The sequence below is a fragment of the Egretta garzetta genome, unplaced genomic scaffold, assembly GCF_000687185.1.
Source record: "Egretta garzetta isolate BGI_Z169 unplaced genomic scaffold, ASM68718v1 scaffold79, whole genome shotgun sequence".
NCBI classification, from domain to species: Eukaryota; Metazoa; Chordata; class Aves; order Pelecaniformes; family Ardeidae; genus Egretta; species Egretta garzetta.
In genome coordinates this window covers 3,392,496-3,411,416 of record NW_009260791.1, presented here as the reverse complement: position 1 = coordinate 3,411,416, position 18,921 = coordinate 3,392,496, and the positions used below count along the sequence as shown (strand labels likewise).

At 39.8% G+C, this 18,921-nt stretch overlaps 2 protein-coding genes across 3 annotated transcripts in view; both read right to left on the bottom strand.

The window, feature by feature from the left end:
* LOC104133225 (DNA mismatch repair protein Mlh3) overlaps positions 1-14,197 on the bottom strand; it is a gene marked incomplete at its 5' end in the record, with an annotated part of 17,220 nt that extends 3,023 nt beyond the window's left edge. Inside the window, 9 exons of the mRNA XM_035902031.1 lie at positions 367-448; positions 661-684; positions 2,039-2,198; positions 5,480-5,588; positions 6,584-6,655; positions 7,296-7,368; positions 9,359-9,463; positions 10,452-10,522; positions 14,122-14,197. Of these exons, the coding sequence (XP_035757924.1) occupies positions 367-448; positions 661-684; positions 2,039-2,198; positions 5,480-5,588; positions 6,584-6,655; positions 7,296-7,368; positions 9,359-9,463; positions 10,452-10,522; positions 14,122-14,197 (772 nt within the window). The remainder of the gene's footprint in view (positions 1-366; positions 449-660; positions 685-2,038; positions 2,199-5,479; positions 5,589-6,583; positions 6,656-7,295; positions 7,369-9,358; positions 9,464-10,451; positions 10,523-14,121) is intronic.
* Positions 14,147-18,900, bottom strand: LOC118453077 (DNA mismatch repair protein Mlh3-like). 2 transcript variants are annotated; one of them, XM_035901977.1, is made up of 2 exons: positions 14,789-18,900; positions 14,147-14,214 (listed from the first exon to the last, which is right to left on the bottom strand). In XM_035901977.1, exons 1-2 carry the CDS (start codon positions 18,066-18,068, stop codon positions 14,198-14,200), a joined length of 3,297 nt encoding a protein of 1,098 aa, XP_035757870.1. In that variant the 5' UTR covers positions 18,069-18,900; the 3' UTR covers positions 14,147-14,197. The 2 variants fall into 2 exon arrangements, with proteins under 2 accessions (XP_035757870.1, XP_035757871.1); XM_035901978.1 differs by lacking the exon at positions 14,147-14,214 and having other exon boundaries at positions 17,416-17,499; positions 17,601-18,900.
* Between the last annotated feature and the right edge of the window lie 21 nt (positions 18,901-18,921).

Sequence of the window (18,921 nt, the reverse complement as noted above, 5' to 3'; positions counted from 1 at the left end):
CTTCCCTGCTTGCTTTCAAGCAGATTCCAGCACCTCCCTGCCCCTTCACAGAGATGCTATTTAATGGTTTAGAGCTCACACGGATGAGTGCATCTCAGAACTGTACTCTATCTGTGTTTCATGTGAGGGCTGGAACGTACATTAGGCCCATGCATGAATAAATCGGAGCAGTATTGCTTGTCCCTCACAGTGCTGTCCATGAAAAGCCCATTATCTCCTCATCCCTATGAAACACACAGTCTGTAATCCTGGGATTCCTGCAAACACATTCTGAAACCACTGCCCCAGGGAGGATGTTGTGTAGAGACAGAAAGGTTAAAAAAAAAACCAGAAAGAAAGAATGAAAGAAAAATACAGTTTCCCTACCATGACAGGCCTGGGAAGCTAACACTTTCAGAAACGTCAGAGGCAGTGTCCCTCGTGCTCCTCCTCCTGTGGTCTGCACTAGCTAAAAGTAGTAAGGGAACATCATCTTACTTTCCATTTAATATGAGAAAGAGGAAGAACTGTAATACAAAGGAAACTAAAAATGAGGAAAAGCTAGTGGATTATCTAGCCCACCTCTCTCATTTGAGGTTTAACACACTTACTTACTCCCTTTGGTTCATGCAGTAAGCTTTAAATTATTATAGTCAACTTTAGCAGCAGACAGCAACTCACCTCAACTTGTTCTTGCATAAGCTCCTGGAAAGAAAAAGGTAGTATCATCAGTTGCTGTTGCTCCCTGCTTTGTCCACATCTGTGTATAATTTACTGTGTAACTGACAGAACCAGGAAAAATGATGCTGTTGCTAGTACACTGACCAGTGGCAAAAGATCTAGGTGCAAGTCCTGACCTCTCACAAGTATCTTATCAGACTTCAGACTAATCACTTGGTTTCTCTCTGCACCTGCTTCTTATCTGTAGAACGGGTATAACAGAACTCTTAGACCTCAGAGTGCAATGAATGCATGTTATCTTTGACTAGCTGCCCTTTCTTCTTTGGATGATAGTCCACGTGGATTTCATTTCTGATGTCTAAAATGCAATGAATTCATAATCATAATGAATAGGTGCTACCAGTCCTAATTACAATAAAAAGACTGCAGAATAGGTCTGCCAAAACAGTCATGATATCTTGAGGCGTCATCTAAGAATGAATGCTTATGAGGCACAGACCTGATCCCCTCCTCTGCCACTTTTAGTACTCTTGGCTCCCAGATCACACCAGGAGAATGCATTCTGAGTTCCTCCCAGTTATAGTGAGGTTGGAAAAGAAAGATTAAGCAGATGAATCATCTTCTCTGTTTCTTCTTTTCATATCAAGAGAGATGTATGGCAAGACTGGACTGATTCACAATGGCTCAGCCTAGTGGCTGGATACGGTACTCCAGAAACAATTTTTAAGGAGTCATAGAATCACAGAATGGCAAGGGTTGGAAGGGACCTCGGGAGATCATCTAGTCCAACCCTCCTGCTAAAGCAGGTTCACCTAGAGCAGGTTGCACAGGTCATCATCCAGGCAAGCCTTGAATTTCATCTCCAGAGAAGGAGACTCCACAAGCCCCCTTGAAGCAGTTACAATTGTGGAGAATTCTTTACCATGGAAACCGCAGGTAATCAGTTCAGCAATTTCTTCCTCAAACTGCAGAACATCTGGAACAGCAGCTTTTAGAAAGCTGCACTGCCCATGTAGAGATTTCATGAAACCCACTTTAAATCCTTACAAATAATATTCCTGTATCAGCAATGTTAATAATTTTACTGTTCATTCAAGCATTTACTGTTCATTCAAGCACTCATGAGAAGTAAACTGTTGAAACATCTGCACTATATACTATTTGCCTATCCACTAGTCCAAGCCTGAAACAGTCTCCTATTGTTTCTGTTATAATTCAGGGATTTCAGTTGTGGGACTACTTAGCTACTAAAAGGCATGGGACCCACATTTGCCAAGGGACTTCACTGTCTCCCTCATAACAGAGATACTCTAATACCCTGGGCTACTGACACAGAACAAGACCCAGTATCACACTTTCACCCATATCCACAGCTGACCTCCACAATGCTTTTAGTGACAGGTTGTCTTTTCCGTCGTAGTTCATTGGCTTCTCTTTCTATAAAACACAGTGGCACTTTCTTCACTAGAATCAAGGAGCTGTTGGTCTCAGGAAATGATAATTCAAGACCCAAGTCCTCCAAATTTTTGTAGCAGCATCTGAGGGAAAAAAAAAAACCCTAGAAATAAGACATCAACCACAGTAGCTATGTCTCCACAGCATATGTAAATATTTCTGTAGTCTCCATATAGTCTTCCTGCAACAGTTTCCAATCCCAAAATCCATGCATCATGAGATTCCAAGTTATTTTGTCCTTTCAGCCTACATTCAGCCACCTTTTTTCACTCCAACCAACTGTGCATATTTCATGTTCCACAACCACAAGATCTAAGAGTTCCTATATTATGTGGAGAGAAGCTTTATGTCTAAATTTATAAACCTACCTTTTCTAGAGATGCACAAGGTGTCTGGTTCAGCATACAAACAATCCAAATATTGAAATTACACAGCATAAAGACTCCTTCAAGTCTAACCTAAAAAACTGTGATTTCAGTTGACACATAATAGCAAATACTTATGATGGAAAAAAATACTGTAAGAAATTTATGCTGGTTTAATGAACTTGATATCTTATTAAGCAAATAGAACCCAGGAAAGAACAACCTCCAATTAATCTGACACATGTCACCCCATGGATGGAAAAATACACAAAAAAACGGGACTTCACAGTCAATTGAGAACTTCTCTTCAAAATGAAAACAACTGTAACGATATATAGTTTATTTTATTATCTTAGGGAATATTCACTTCAAGGTGGTAAAGGTCAATTTTAGAAAAGAGATTCTTTGAACAAAAAAGAAGGTAATCTAAACTCACTAAGATCAGTCATGAGAATAATACAATCATTAGCCTCCATATGGAGATGGCTTGTGTAATTCTACCCCAAAAAAGAAGACATGTATAGCCTTCAGCAAGAGCAGAGAAGGACAGAAAAAGCCCATTGTGGTGAAATGACAGAATCCAAGCAGCTATTGAAGTCAGTCAGGCCTCTTTTTTTTTAAAGGGGAAAAAAATAAAGGAAGTTCAAGAGAGTCAACAGAACAATGCATTACTACAATGCTTAGTAGACAAATAACAGAATCAAAGCTGCAGGTGAACCAGAGGTCCAGCTGAACTATTACATAGCAAGCGTAGCTGAAGAGAAAGATCTTTTAGGGAAGTCAATTTATTTCATTACATCAAACTTTACTGCAGAATACGGTCATGCTCTGCCAGCAACAATAACAACAGAATTTGGATTTTTACATAGTACTTTTAATTTGTAACTTTTTAGTAAGGATAGTCTCACAGAATGATTGTAAAGAGATGAACTGCCAATAAATACTGATAAATTAAAGAGCAACACAATAAAAGCACTAGTAAGCCAGCACAAGTATATGCCAGCACCAGTAAGCTTCTTGAATCAATTATCTTAAGTGATAACTGAAAATCACAACTGGCATCCCACTGTGCTGAATAATTTAACCAGTGTCCTTAAAAGAAAACCTCTCTGATTTACTTTATCTTACTGATTTTTGTAGTATGTTTGTGATATACCTGCTGAAGAAAAGTAGTTCACAGAATTTATTTCGTGTTTCAAAAAGCCTTTGATGCCATCTCTTAAAAGTGGCTAGAAATGCAAATGCAAAAGGTTGTCAGGAACAGAGAAATAACATTTTTCATTATTTATAAGAGACTATGGAAAAAAGGTATGCTGGCAATAGTTGGTCAGTGTCCAACGTGACGTGAGTCCTGATCTGTATCTTCATAATTGTTTATAAATGATGTGGAAAAGAAGGGGCATGGTCAAGCAGGAAAATTTGTAGAAAACACAAAATTATTTAGGTTAGCTGAGACTGAAGATGACGTTGAACTCAATCAGAACTTAAAACAAGTAGAAAAATGATGAATGAAACCAGCAGGATGAATGAAAAAGGTATAATGAAAAACAGACAGAAAAACTGAATTCACTGCTCCTAAATACAAATAAATGCAAATTATCAGGAATAATTTGATCTATTTGTACATTTTGTTGGCTTCTACATAAATAGCAAAAATTAAAAAAACACCCACAACTCTCTGTTTCATTGATTAAACAAGTGGTTCGTGCAAGCAGCAGTAGCTAAAGCAGCAGACAAAACATCAGGTGTGGATATAATAAGACAGAAAAAATCGGCACAACTGCAAAGCTACTGTACAAATCAATAGGATACCCTCACTTGGTATATTGTATTCCATTTTGGCCATCTAGTCTCAAAAGTAGATACATCAGAAATGGAAGACATTCAAAGATGAGTGCAAAAAATAACTGAAAATTGAACGAGAGGCATTACACATATTGTGACGTTGGCAAGAACACCATTAAGAGGTGGGAACAATAAAGGCATCCAAATATTACTAAACTATGAACAGCAATGGTTATGTTCTCACATTTTTCCCTAAGGCAGGTGGAACATAATAATGCTGTACACTTTCCTTTGGAATTTCTGGTATTGGCCATTGTCACACCAAACGGATACAGCAGTGATACTGTTATGATTGGAATACACCCAAAAAGGGCTTTACACCGAACAAGTGTATCCCTATAATAGGCAACAATCTTAACAAGGAGTGATTTAATAGCTGTAGAGTTTGTCACAGGCACCACAAAAAAAGAGCAGTTTGAGAATAATGAGGTAGTCCTGTGAATGTTAAGATGGAACTTCACGTGAAAATAATTAACAATGCAGGGGAAAAAAAACTACAAATGCATGTGGCAGGTGACAGACAGGCATTTGGGGGAAAAAAAGTTTGATTAGTGTCCAATAGGTCTGCAATACTCCAACAATAAATCTGTATCTAACCTCTTGCAGTACAAAAGTTACATATCCTAATAGTAGCTAGGCCACCATTCTGAAACATTTGGGAAACAGAGTTCATTAGTTACTCTTGGCAGCCTCCTACGATTAAGGAATGCATTTTTGAAGGATTCACAATACAAACTTTCCATACCCCATCCTGCTGTTCTCCAACAGTGCCAGTTAAATCAGTGACTAGATTGACACTATGGGCACTGCATTCTGGTGTGCACTCCCAAGTCCTGAGCCCCAGGCAGTAGGATGTGTCGGAGACAGCTTTGGCACTCTCCTTGCACACATGTGAGGGTTTACTTTCCCAGGGACACCAGAGCCCACTGCAGAGGCACAGAGATGGCACACCACAGGGTTTTGTCTTGAGATGTTGTAACAACGTGCCTGAGAAGCATGCCTATTTTCCTCAGCACAGATATAGCCAACTGGTCTCAGCTCAGGGAAGAAACAACAGCTTCTTTCCTGAGCTTCATGGTAACCTAGCAATATACAGACATCTTCCCTGTCAGCAGAGCCATCCCCAAAATTTAGAGCTACTGGCCATTACTAACCGTAGAAATCTTCTTTGTTCTTCTGTAACTTCAATCTCCAAAGGGGGAGAGATGGAGGAGGACAGTAATTTCTTCTTGCCACATGCTGCAGCTTCCTTCTCATAGGAATCTGTGAATGAATCGTTTAGAAGTATCCTCTCTTAGAATATTTACGCAGGCATTACCCTTAATGACCCTATGGTTTGGCATGTAATCTTCTGTTTGGATTAAAAAGTGACCACAGAATGCCTTCTGAAACTTGTGGAGGACTGGGAATGTCACAAACCAGACATCGAGTCTCTAGGGAAGGGTTGGTTAATGCCACTTTGTTTTTTCCCACCAGTTCCAAAAAAGAGTCACCCTAAATAGCAAAAAAACCCTACTGATATATTTAGTCCAACTAACAAAGAACAATTTTTCCACAGAAAAGTCTGATATAAATGGCATTAAAATACTATTCATTAAGCATTTCTCCTTCCAGTCTTTAACTTTTTTCAGTACCTGACCAAAAGGAGCAGAGTTCCTGGAACTCTCTCTGCGCAGTATTTGTTGATGAAAGAGAAGGTCAATGATTTTTAAGTACTTGATGGATGGCTATTGTGCTTTCTAACACTGAAACCAATGGCTAATGAGCTTACAGAGAAGACCATTATCCCTTTGCAAACAGTTTCAGATTGTGGAAATTTTAGGCTTTAAGCACAGTATTCAGCTAAAAAGGAACCGAATGAACTATGCTCTTTACTCTGCATCCTATGTCTTATTCTTCACTGCATAACCACATAATCTTATTGATGTTGTTCTATTTCCTCTTCATTGTTTTTCCTATCAGTCTTCCTGCTCCTTCATTATGTCAGGACTATTTTAGTTCGATAGTTCTGTGGGTAAGGAGTGTATCTTCTATTTTTGGAAACACTGTAACAATTTTCAGATGACTGCTACAGATACTGAATGTCTGCACTCTCCTAGGGATCAGGATAAAGACGACAAATGAATATCCTATTGGTTCCATATATCCCAGATTTATCCTTATGACAAGTTAGCAAGCAAGCTTTCCCTTTCAGACAGCTCATTTGTACTTTTCTATGCACCGATTATCTTTCTTCCTAAGACCATCTGAACCCTCACCTGCAATAAGCTGCTCCAAGCGGATCCGTTCATGAGCTGCATGTTGGTCCACCAAAATCAAGAGGTTTCCATCTAAAAATGTACCACAAGAGATGAGAAGGAGGTGACTTTGTACCAGACAACTGCACAGGTTGGGAAGAATGACCACTCTGTAGAGGCCACAGTTAAGAAGGTAACTATCAGCCAGTTTTACAGAAATGAAGTGCGGAGGAGGCTGTGTTGGCAGAACATAAAGTCACTACAGAACAGAAATTCAGTGATCCAAACTGGCATTTAAATTAAGGTAATTAGATTGAGTCAGAAACTCTTGTCTATTGACATCTTCATCTAACTTCAGAATGAGAGCTGAGGCCACCCACAAACTGTTCTGTTTAATACAGTTTTTAAAAATGTTACGAAAACTACTGGTTTTGAATGCCTTTTTTGTACAGCTTCAGCAATGAATATATCCAGACACTGTGAACAGAGTCTGAAAGATGTTAGTAATTTGAGTACAATCTATTTTTATAACACTAATCTGAACGCAGTAGGAACATTCAATAATGTCCAAAATAAAGATAAAGAAGATCCAGGAAATTTCAAGTGAAGACTAACATTTTCCTCTATTCACAATATCATCCCAAGGCAAGAAGAGAATACAAACAAGACAGTGTTCCCTCTGCAGTCTAACTGTGCTTGACAGCCACCTCAGCTTCATGTTAACCACTCTTACCTGCTGTTTTATCCATTTCATTCCTAGTGTTGATTAAACAAGCGATGAATTTATTGTCTACTTGCTGAAGAACCTGCAAGATACTCAGAAAAATTATTACCCAGTAGTAAAATTATTTTTGAAACAGAGGTAAACAAAAGAAGACATTCAAAATGGATCAAAGGCAACTAATAGGTAGTAGGACGATTAGGGGAGTGGAAACCACATCTTTTCCAATTCCAAAGGCTTAAAGAATTTGGCCTAGCAAAACTGAGACTGAGAAGGTATATAATTATGCTTTATAAATACAGTGAGGGGCTAAATATGGAAAAGGCAGCAATTATTTAAGCTAAAAGACAATACTGGCAGAAGGTCAAATGACCATAAATCGGTCATGAAACAGTTTAGTCTGGAACTAAGAGAAAGTTTCAAAATATCCAAGAAAATAATTCTGGATCAATTTCTTCAGAGAGAGTCATAAGGGCAAGAGCTCCAATTGTTCTAAGGTGGAGCTGGAAATTTATAGAATGGATTAAATGCTTGTGTAGAAGCCTCCCTGAGTTGGAAATTAAAGCTGTGCACAGCGACTCTGAGTATTTGATTTGCTGATATCACCAAAAGAGAATGTAAACAACCTTTTTTAACCTGCCCTGTGTTTAACAACTTGTGCTGATCACCTGTAGGAGCCAGGAAGCATTTTTTTTTCCTCATTTCCTGATGCGGAATTTGCCTCTGTGACTGGGTTCCACCTTCCCCTCAAGCATCAGAAATCAACCAGAGCTATAGGGAATACTGAGCAGGGATGCACAATGCTTTCAGTATCCTATTGTTAAATTTAAATTAACAGATGTGGTGTTAGGGAGGAACTTCTCCCCAAGTCACAGAGATAGGGCTCACTCTGAATTCCCTGTCTCACAACACGTGCACTGTTCACCTCCTAGGTAAAAATGAACAGATGATCCTATTTCTTTGCAGAGATGAAAGACATTAATGATTCTTTTTATTCTTGTCCTGTGGCACGATGCAGTATTTTGTGCTTTTGGTCTTTTCTACAGAGATTTTCAAAATTGCTACAGGGTACTGAATGCAGTATTTAGCTTCTTCAGAGATGGGAAGTGGTAATTTCTTCTAGCTTTACCTTCTTAAAAACATATAAAGGAAAACATTACGTAGGCAAAGTTAATCACAAAACCACTCAGTAAATTTTAAAGAACAGTTCTTATGAGGAGTGAACAGAAAAATGGTACCTTCTATCTTCCAACTTTCCTCTCCTGGCCTTTTGAAACATAATCTGTTTACTGTAATCACTTTATTTACTCCTGTTATTCTTGCACACACAACATAAGTAAGGGAATCATTTGGATCCTGATTGCATGAGAATAACGCTAACTGGGCCTGTAAGCCTTTTGTCATTGGGATACAAGAGAGGGAGAGAATCCACTTTGGCATTTTTATCCAGGCAAACCATCAAAGAATGTTAGTTGAAGTCATACATTTACAGTAGCTTTTAAGCTAACATTCAAAACATTTGATAAAGCAGCACTGAAACAGATAAACTTGATGCGATGATGCCATTTTTAAGAATCACTTTTCAGAGCAGACGTAATTCTTAAAGTGAAATTTCAACTCTTTCCACAAAACCTGTGATTTGCTTTTGAAACCACTCTGCTGAAGAATTACATTTCTAAGGTCAATAAAAATGGAAGATACAGGACACAGAGGAATACGAACTAAGCAAATGCCTACAATAAATATAAAAAACTGCCCACTGAAATATCATTTAGTTAACAGTGTTTCTAAGCAGCAGTAATAGGGCTGTCTCTTGATTGGATTTAACCATACAGTCAAGGAATTTTAGAGTCACTCACAGATAGCTGATTAACCGTGACACGGTACTAAGGTCTGGCATGACATACATGTCTGCTGGTATCACACAGCAACTAAGAATTCTGCTTGTGCTTGTGAAAATTGGGGATATGAACTATTTCCCCGGATACCCCTTTCTCACCAAGCAGAAACATCAACAAAATCCATCAGCTGAGTGGGAATTTGGGGGTGAAAACAAGTAATAGATCATATTGTACCTGCATTGAATGAACCATGTCTTTGGTGAAACGATAAGGATACAAGATGTTATGAATTTTCACAGCCAGACTGTCAGCCTGACTGCTGGTCACATCAACGCCAATCTGTAAAAACAGAATTACAGATCAAGCAGGCTATAAAGGGCATGGCAACCCCCCCCCAAACATACACAAAATAACCCCAACAAACCAGCTTTAAGCAAAACTGGAAATAACTCTGTATTTTGACAAACCAAGCTTTCTATACAAGAATAGCACTAGCTAAAGATACCATCCGGCAACCCCTTTGCTTCCATCCTCATAGAATTTCCCAACTGGATATTACCTGCTAACTTCAATGCATTCAGCTGATTTCAAGTACCTATCAGAAAACCTGAAATTAATTATCAGCCTACGTGAGCTCTCAGTGGATTGCATTACAAAAGATGTATTACCCTGAAATGAGTCAGAGTACACATCACAGCAACAACTGAACAGAACTGTTCCTGTTCAGAAACTCACCAGCAGGTGGTTTGCTGCTCCGTCTCTATTGTTTGCAAGTGGAAATGGTTACATACGTATGTTTACACACACACAACATGATGATTAAAGATAATGCTGCCTCATGACAACAAAGGAAGTTTTTCTAAAAGCTCCCACATTGTTTCCCTCTCACATGCTATAATCCTGTTAGACTATAAAAACAAGTATAGTAAAATACACTTTTAAGACCCATTGCATCCCAGAGAAGAAAGCTGGGTTATTATAACTCTGTCCACAAAGAGGACAGATGCTGTATTACAATTTTGCTATCCCATAACTTTTAATTTTAAGATGACGATCTCTGTAGAGGGAAAGACAGCTTACAATAATGTTTTGCTTTTGAAATGACAAGGCAAAAGATTAGCCTGATACCTGCTTCTCTGACTTTGAATACATCCACAACAATGACATACATATAAACAGTAAATAAAACCACATAACTGTCAGGTCTATAGTCTTAATATATCGCTGAATAATGGTTACAATATTTGCAGTTTTGATCTCCATGTCATAAAATAACAGAAGGCTAAACTAACTCCTATTTTAGCATGAGATGCAAGATAATACTTACCTCCGGACAAGGAACAAAAACAGGATTATCCCACTCTGAAAGCAACGACTGGAGAGACTCCCCTTCAGCACCTAGAAAAGAATACATGGGTAATAGAGGGACTACCACCATGTGTCTGTAGAATGTGTGCTGAGTACCTCTACCTCGCACAAGTATTACTTCAATTTTTTCTACCACAAAAAGGGGAAAACGTAGAAATAAATAATGGAACATGAGACTGGGCTTCTCTATTCTCTGCTTTAACTGGGAAGGACACTGTGCAGCTCTCCGACTCCTAAACATGTTGCAGCGCAATTCAACAGGCCCTGGAAATGGGGGGGCGAGGGGGGGCAGGAGGGACAGAAAGACCTGTTTAGCTACCCACTCCCTCTGGACAAAGCCACATAGCAAAAAGATGATTTCATCCTTTCCACGGCAAAAAAAAAAAGTGAGGACTGAAGCTATTTTTCACATTCCAAGGTTGGAACAAGTACAAAGAAGGGAGTAGGTAATTATTCTTTAAACTACTGACATAATTCAACAAAGAACTGGGTATTTCATCCTGTAAATAAGTATCCCCTAACCTGCCTTCAACCCTAAAAGATTTTTTTTTCCAGTTCTAGATTCGAGATGACTCACACGGTCCCATTGTTAACAGACCTTGAGTAATTCTGGGTTCCTGTTGGGACATCTGGGAGAATTCTTTGATTTTTTTTTTTACCACAGAACACTGTGTCCTGGAAAGCTGGCCCTACCTCTCAGATCCTGGCTTGCTAGAGTCTTCTCTTTTCGAGGTCTAGGAAGGAAGGGTAGCACAATCTCACTTCTAAAAGGATGGCACCTGAACTGAATCCCTAAACACAATATAAATTTACTGCTGCAGTTTCAACAGCATGCAAAATTACAAAAAGCTATACAATTATTATATAAATAAGCATGTGCTTAGCCCCATACAAATTAGAGTATCCCACAGATTTTGCGACCTAACATTGAGAAATAACAGCACATATGTAAAAAGCTGAGAATTACCAGACACACACATCAGGAAATGTATTGTTTTAAAATATTACCATGGCTTCTGCTAGACTGCCCTTCTTAAAAATTGGCTGCTGCTTTAATCCCATAAGAATTATTTCCAGAATCAGTGCAATCAGAAGTGTTATTCCCAAAGGAAAGAGAAGGCGTAAAGTCTGTCAGACATCAAAACGCTTTTGACTTCCCTCTGTTAAGGTGTGGCAAAACTGTCAATCACCACTCCTATCAATACTCAATACAGTTATCAGGAACTTGTAAAACTGAGAACTACAAGTCAGTGAGACCACATGAGATATCAGACTAAGCCTAACAACATGTTCCTACCCACCCAGAAATGATTTAATGATATTACAAACCAGCAGTGTTATCAAGATTATTAAGAAAAGTGGCTCAGATTTCCAGTACAGTGGTAAACATTTCACCCTTCCTTTGGTACAATTCAGACTTCTATTCTTTGTGAAATAATAATGAATTAATAAAGTTCCTTTCTACTAAGAAATTAAGGGTGTGCATTCAGGAAGAGTGGCAAAGTGATAACGCCAAAGAAAACCAGCTGCATGCTGATAAGCTGCGTATGAAAAGGCTCTATGAGATCCTAGGCCAGTCCATAGACTCCTGACTGCTGGCTCCGTTCCAGCAAGGACCAATGATGGCCCTACTCTGGGGACCGAGAATCCTTTCAAGAATACAAACTGGCAGCCCAGCATGGGAGAGTAACTCAGCATCCCATTGTCACAAAACAGAACAGAGAACAAGATGGCCTGACATGGTTCCTGGTGAGTTGAAGAATGCTACCTAATTCAGACTTTGACAGACCTTTTATAGCTATTATCGTTGAAAGATATTACTCCTCAAGTTCACAGAAGCATCTATCATCTATCTGAACAGAAGTCCAATATTTTATACATAGAATCATGAACAAAGATTAATTTCCCTGCTTCTTGCTTTAGGGAAAATCCTTGCTCAGGACATACGTTTTTCATAAAGCCAGGATTTTCTTGCCCAAAGGCCAGTGAGAATTCAGAGCTGGCAGAGATACTATTAATATGATTTTTCTGACAAGTAACATCAGAAAAGGTGCTGAGGGTAATGATGTATCTACTTTATACACGCAAACCACATGCAATTACCATACCTGAGTACTCATTTTCAGTTGCCTCAATTAGATCATTAAAACATACTGGTGTAATGACATATCAGTCAATAATGTAATAAAAGTAACAAAAAATGCAAACATAGCTGGCATAACAATGAAGACCAAGTTGAACTGGGATGTTAACCCACTACAAATGCATAGCATTAAATTATTCAAAAAGGCACCTGATGGTGAAACGAAGCTTGATAAATTTTCATGTAGCAATCAGTTTAATCAGTACAAAGATGCCTGAGTCTAGCCTTCAAACTAGCATTTCTGTTGTGCACATGGCATGTGACTGGAAAAAATAGCAGATGGCCACTGCTGCCATGGAAAAGAGGATAATTATTCTTACCTCCTTCCACCTGCCACCAAGCAGTGTAATTTCCCTAAATTTGTGTACGAGATGCTGTTCTTAATAAATCATGGGGTTATGAAATTCTAAGTCAACACCATGGGGTTACAGACACTACTCTAAAAAGCAAAATGAAAGCATACATAGCAAGTGAAGAAATTATTCCACTCCTGGGTCTTAACAGCAGTCCAAAACAGTGCTCAACAGCAAAAGATATGAATGCTGTGTTAGGACACAGCTATGCTTATTCCTATGACTAAAAAGAATGAATAAACTTTGCTTGAAAAAAGTGAGAAAGAACATGTTTGTTGAACTTTGAAAATCTAAGATTCATAGGGTCTAACCAGAATCCAAACACCTTGTGAAGGTTTGAGAGGTCTGACCTTCAACCTAAGAAAAGCAAAAAAGCTGCAGTAGACATCCCACCAAAGAATAACACCATTGACAGAGTTAAGAAAGAGTGGCACCATAGATAGGATGGAGAGTAACACCAATGATAAGGCTAAGAAGGAACAATGCCATTGGAGGTAAAAAGACACAAGACAATGTAAGTCTTCAAAAAGCACAGACCATACATAATCTGAAAGCATAAGGGTATGTGATGCATTCTCTTCATTAACGTGAATGCACTATCCAAACATTTTGGATAGAAAGTCAAGCTCCACATCTCAGTGCTTTGGCTGGCTGCTCAACAGCACTGTGGGCAACCGAAATGGGTAAGCCACAGAAATGAAAAGTGTTAGTCAAGGAGTGTACATTTGTGCTTGCAAGTAATTTCACCTAATAAAAACAGAGATGTTCTTCTCCTTGTAACAAATTTACTTCAGTGGAACACTACAGATGTTAAGAATTACTGGAATCAATTATGAAACTTAAAAGGCAATAGCTTAACCACAACACTTATTGCACCTGTTTTTCTATGACTGGTGATAAAGAAGGAAGTAACAGACAAAAATAGAACAAACCACAGGCTATCATGATTGATTAGACAAATATTGCATGGGAGAATTATCTAGAAAGAAGTCCAAACTACTTTTTCAAAGCAAATTATACAGTAGAAAATATGGTCTACGTGACGAATGGCTGCATCTTCACTCATAAATCTGCCTATAGACAGAACGAGGAAAAACATTGAACAAGGATATATCCACAGAAAGGAAAATTACCAAAGATGATATTATTCTGCCGAGCCGGATCAGGAGGCCACAGAAAGCCAAACCTGACAGACAGATCAATGAAGACTCATGAACACCACACCGCTGAAAAAAACAATACAATGTAGTGTCCTGTCCCCCCTGGAAAAGCTCCATCATCAAACCATCAACAATGCTGTACAACATCTTCTACAAAGCAAAGTACGAAGGAACAGCCTTCCAAAATCTGGAGAAAGGAGACTACACATTCTCAATGAAAAAGTCAGATTTTTGTTCATTTTTCGAGGGTTGTTTTAAATTTTGTATGCAGTTAGGACAAAATGTTAAAACCCACAAAATTTTTCTTGTACACTTACTTTAAAGTGTGTCCCTCACTTTATATATGACAAAAATGATACATAACTGTGATTGCAGTAAATGTCATGATGTGCAAGCAGCTGCCTGTTAATTGATAAGGCTGACTTTTTTTTTACTGCCTTATTAAAAACTATCTTTCAGTATCTTGAATGTTAATGTGTTACTGTCTCCATAGTCTCCAACACTTCCCTTTTTTCATACAGCTATTACAAGTAAGGCAGTGGATATTTCAGTATAAACCATCAGGTGCTGTCAGCAAGATATTTTATGCACCTAGCAGAACACATCCCATTTGTACAACCACCACCACCCCCCCACTTACCATTCTCTGAGACAACATTCACAGCCATTGTTGTTATATCTTGAATGCAGGCAGCTTTAAACCCTTCAGTAGGAGGAGTGCTGTAGGTGCTCAGTCCGGTTGCTTTATTGATGTATATTGTCTTACCCGACGAAACATCAAAATCTTGCAGCCAGTCAGAACACCACAAATCATTCCTGGGATTGCCTGTGCTTGTGTTGTCTGCTGAGAATTCCAAGTTACTTGGGAAGGTCGTATGGGGAACCTCAGTATCTTTCATATTTTGTTCTGAGGATTCATCTAATGTACTTTTATCTTTACTTATGACGTTAGTACAGTCCTTTTTAGCTGGTAATGAAAAAACACTGCTTGAAGAGACTGTGTACTCCCCTTCTATGCTGCTGAGTGGTGATGGACTGACCGTACTTTTCATGGACTGTGCTCTCGTACCATCTGATTGCAAGCATGCATCCCCCTTAGAAATGCTGTAATTGCATTCCCTCATTTTTTCCACTGAGGATTGATATGTTTGACAAGCATCATACAAAAAATCATTATTTGAAGATTCAAGAGCAAAACAGTAGTCCTCTTTTCTACTTGAATCTGTTTGGAATTGTTCACCAAGATGTTCTACTTCTCTGCAGTCGCTTTTCATTCTGGACAGTTTGGATGATAATGATCCTGGAGATCTTTTACAACTTGTATTGTTTTTACTAACCTGAGAGTAATCAGACAATGTAATCTGACAAAGGGCTCGTTTGTCCTGTGAAGTTTCTCCACTGCAGAATAAAGTCTCTCCCAAAGAACCAAAAACTGGGCTACTACTATTAGCATCTGTATCTTCCAAAGCTGGAGTTTCACAAGCGGTAGCACTACCATGGTTGTCATTTTCATTCTTTGAAAAGTCGCAATTAGCTTGTGAATTAAAAACCTGGAGACCAAATTCACTCTGCTCTGGCAATGGTGGTGGTAGCATACACTTGACTTTCCCATAGTATCTCCTGAACTTTTCTAATGAACCCAGCTGTGAGGACAAGCTCAGCTTCTTAGAGGGCTGAGATCTTGGCACAGCTATCTGTCTTCTAGTGCTTTTTCTAACTTTATTGTGAGGAATACCTGAAGAAGTTGCCAGCGGCAATTCTGTAACATTCATCTCATGATGTCTTTTACTGGTGGCAATAGGCATAGCTATCCCCTCACCAACCTGATTTGACAAAGTTTTGTTCTCTAACTGCTCATTACCATCAGCCATGCATACTTCTCTGGTGTAAGGAGGTGTATATTCTTCATTTGTATTACCAGAAAGATCTGTAGCATTTAAAGACTGAATCGGAAAATTCACTTTGTGGCCAAAAATATCCTTGGCACTGACAGGGCCAGGTCTGCACCACACATTTAATGCAAGATTTGTTTCTGTTTGTTCACATTCACGTGAGGGCTCATTTTGCGTAACATGCGTTACGAGGCCTGTAGAGCACGGTTTTAATGGTATTGAACTAACAGCCCCTCTCCCAGCATCATCTATCACTTCAACTGCTTTACCATCTCCTCTTGCATGACACAGTCTCATCAATGAACTGCCAGAGACAGTTTCCAGTCCCACTGCTGTTTCAGTAGGGTCTTCTCGCTCAGACAGAGATTGAACAGCATCATTATTTAAGATACGGACCATATTGCCTTTCTGCACTACTTTGCCTTGCTGGCTTCCCCCATCTTTTATGTAATTCTCTGCACAATGCTGCAGGTCACCACAACTGTCTATTTTTCTTGTTTCTGATCTGGCCCCTCCACTAGAAGAGGAACGGCGGTTTTCTGAAGGTTTCAGATGAGTATCAGATGCTTTTTGGGAACTGTTGGTGTCTTTTGGCTCCTGCTCTGAGATATTTGATGTCATGAAATCAGAAGCTGTGTCATCTTTGCTGGGCAGTGGAATCTCCACTTTGTTGTTTCTACATGGATCAGATGGTTCGGCAGTCTTCTGATTTGGGGCGATTTCAGTTTCCTGTAGATTTTTATTTGACTCTGTAAGATTTGAAGATTTTTTTCCAGTCCCGGATTTCCTTTTGACATCCTTTGATTGCAAATTATGCATTTCATAGGAATCCACAATTTCGTCACATGCTTTCTTAAAAGCGTCTTGGATGCTTTTCTCATCAGAGAGTGAGGGCTTCGGAACTGGAGCGTTAGGCAAACAAAAGCCATTAAATTCTCCGATGTCCTCATTACATGGTTCAATAAATAAATGTTCTCGTTTCAAAAATATTTTCACTCCTTCCTCTACACAAGTTAGAACATCATCCCAGTTCTGGAACTCAATTAGAGTTTTTGCAGGTTCCAGACACACATCATAGTCACTGTATGCACAGGTCACATTGAGAATAAAGATCCCATACAACTCTGGGCCACAACGGTGGCGACCAGGACTTGTACTAGTCTGTCTGCTCACAGGGACACCTTTTGCCTTGCAAATGACACTTTCTTTTCGTAATAAAAAATCAATTAGTTTATGTAGTCTTGTCTTTAAAACAAGCCTTCTATTCACATACAAGAACTGCATATTCTTGTTGTAATGTCCTTCAATACTGATATGACCGCTTAGCTCAAATCCCCCAGACTTATGATTTATTTCTCGTAACTTCTGCGATCTGCCCAGTCCATAAATTTGACAAAACCGAGAGTACACATCTCTTGTCTTTGGGAGCTGAAGCACCATAGAACAAGAAGTGTCATTCCTTAAAGAAAGTGAAACAGAGGGATGCATCAGCGAAATAGCCTCTACTTTCTGTCTCACTTTCTCAAATTCCAACACAGGGTCCATACACTTTCTCCTCACTGGTAACTGATGGAACAGATTACACACGGTCACTGTAGTTCCGCCACTTGGTCTGCTCAATTCAGCTTCGCAGACTTCCAGTGCTTGCCCATTGTGAAACAATTTCACAAACGTTTTTGCTGTCCTGCTGGTCTTAGATGAAACTTCCACTACGCTGGCCATGTTGGCTATGCTTGCCACAGCCTCCCCTCTAAAGCCGTAGAACATCAAGTTCTCCAAGTCTCCCACTGAGCTGCACTTGCTGGTGAAGTACCGCTTTCCCATGGCATTTAAGTCGTCTCTCCCCATTCCGGAGCCGTTGTCTACCACCTGGATCTTAAAAGCTTCCAAATCCACCCTGATAGCTACACATGTTGCTTTGGCATCGATGCTGTTGAGGACAAGCTCCTCAACACACTGCCCCAGTGAGTTGATAGTCACCCCAGAACGCAGCCTGGCTCGCACATCTTCCACCAAACATCTGATCATGTCAAAATCAGATAGATGGGAAACTCAAGAAACTGCAGGGAGCTCACTCCTCCATGTTCCTTAAAACAAATCCCTGGGCCGAGAGGAAAAAAAAGAGAAAAGAAAAGAAATACAAATTAAAGGCCTGAAAAAACTTTCATTTATTGCACTCACCCTCCTCGGTATACTTTTGTTAGTTTTCATGGTATTCGGAGGCTTTTTCTGCGACAATTTTCCTGCTCAGGCTTTGACGACACATCGTTGGTGCCGTCAGGCTAACTGGCCAGAATGTGAGTCTATTACACTCCTTGCTAACAACACACGTGATTCTCAAACTTAACACACCTAAACCAAACTCTGACCATGACAAGGTTAAACTCAAACGGCCTGCAAGAGAAAGGCTTCTGCTTCCATTTGTATCAAAAAATATACAGAAGGTATCAGCAAGAAGCAGGCACATAACTGCTTTCCTCTCATTTTTAACTTGATCTCCTCACGTAAATTCACAGTGCCTCGTTCTGGCCAAAGCGCACCTGCTGTAATTTGTCCAAGAAAGAAATAAAGCAGACTTGGGAACGGGCCTGGGATACTGAGTAAGCCGTCTATGTGAAAGAGAACCCACTATTTTCCAGTCCTGTCCTTGATGACCACTGGTTTCTCACTGGTATCCGAGGGGGCACCTCTGCGCCCCTCACGCCGGGCTCCCCAGGCAGCTTGGCGAGCGCTAATTGCCCTCTCTAGGGACCCGGTTCCCCGCTGTGTGACAGGTTCCCCGGGGCTCCCAGACCCAGAGGAGGGCAGCCCTGACCCGCGCCCGGGCTGGCTACGACACGCTGTCCCCGCGGTGCGGCGGAGCAGCGGGCAGCACGCCGGG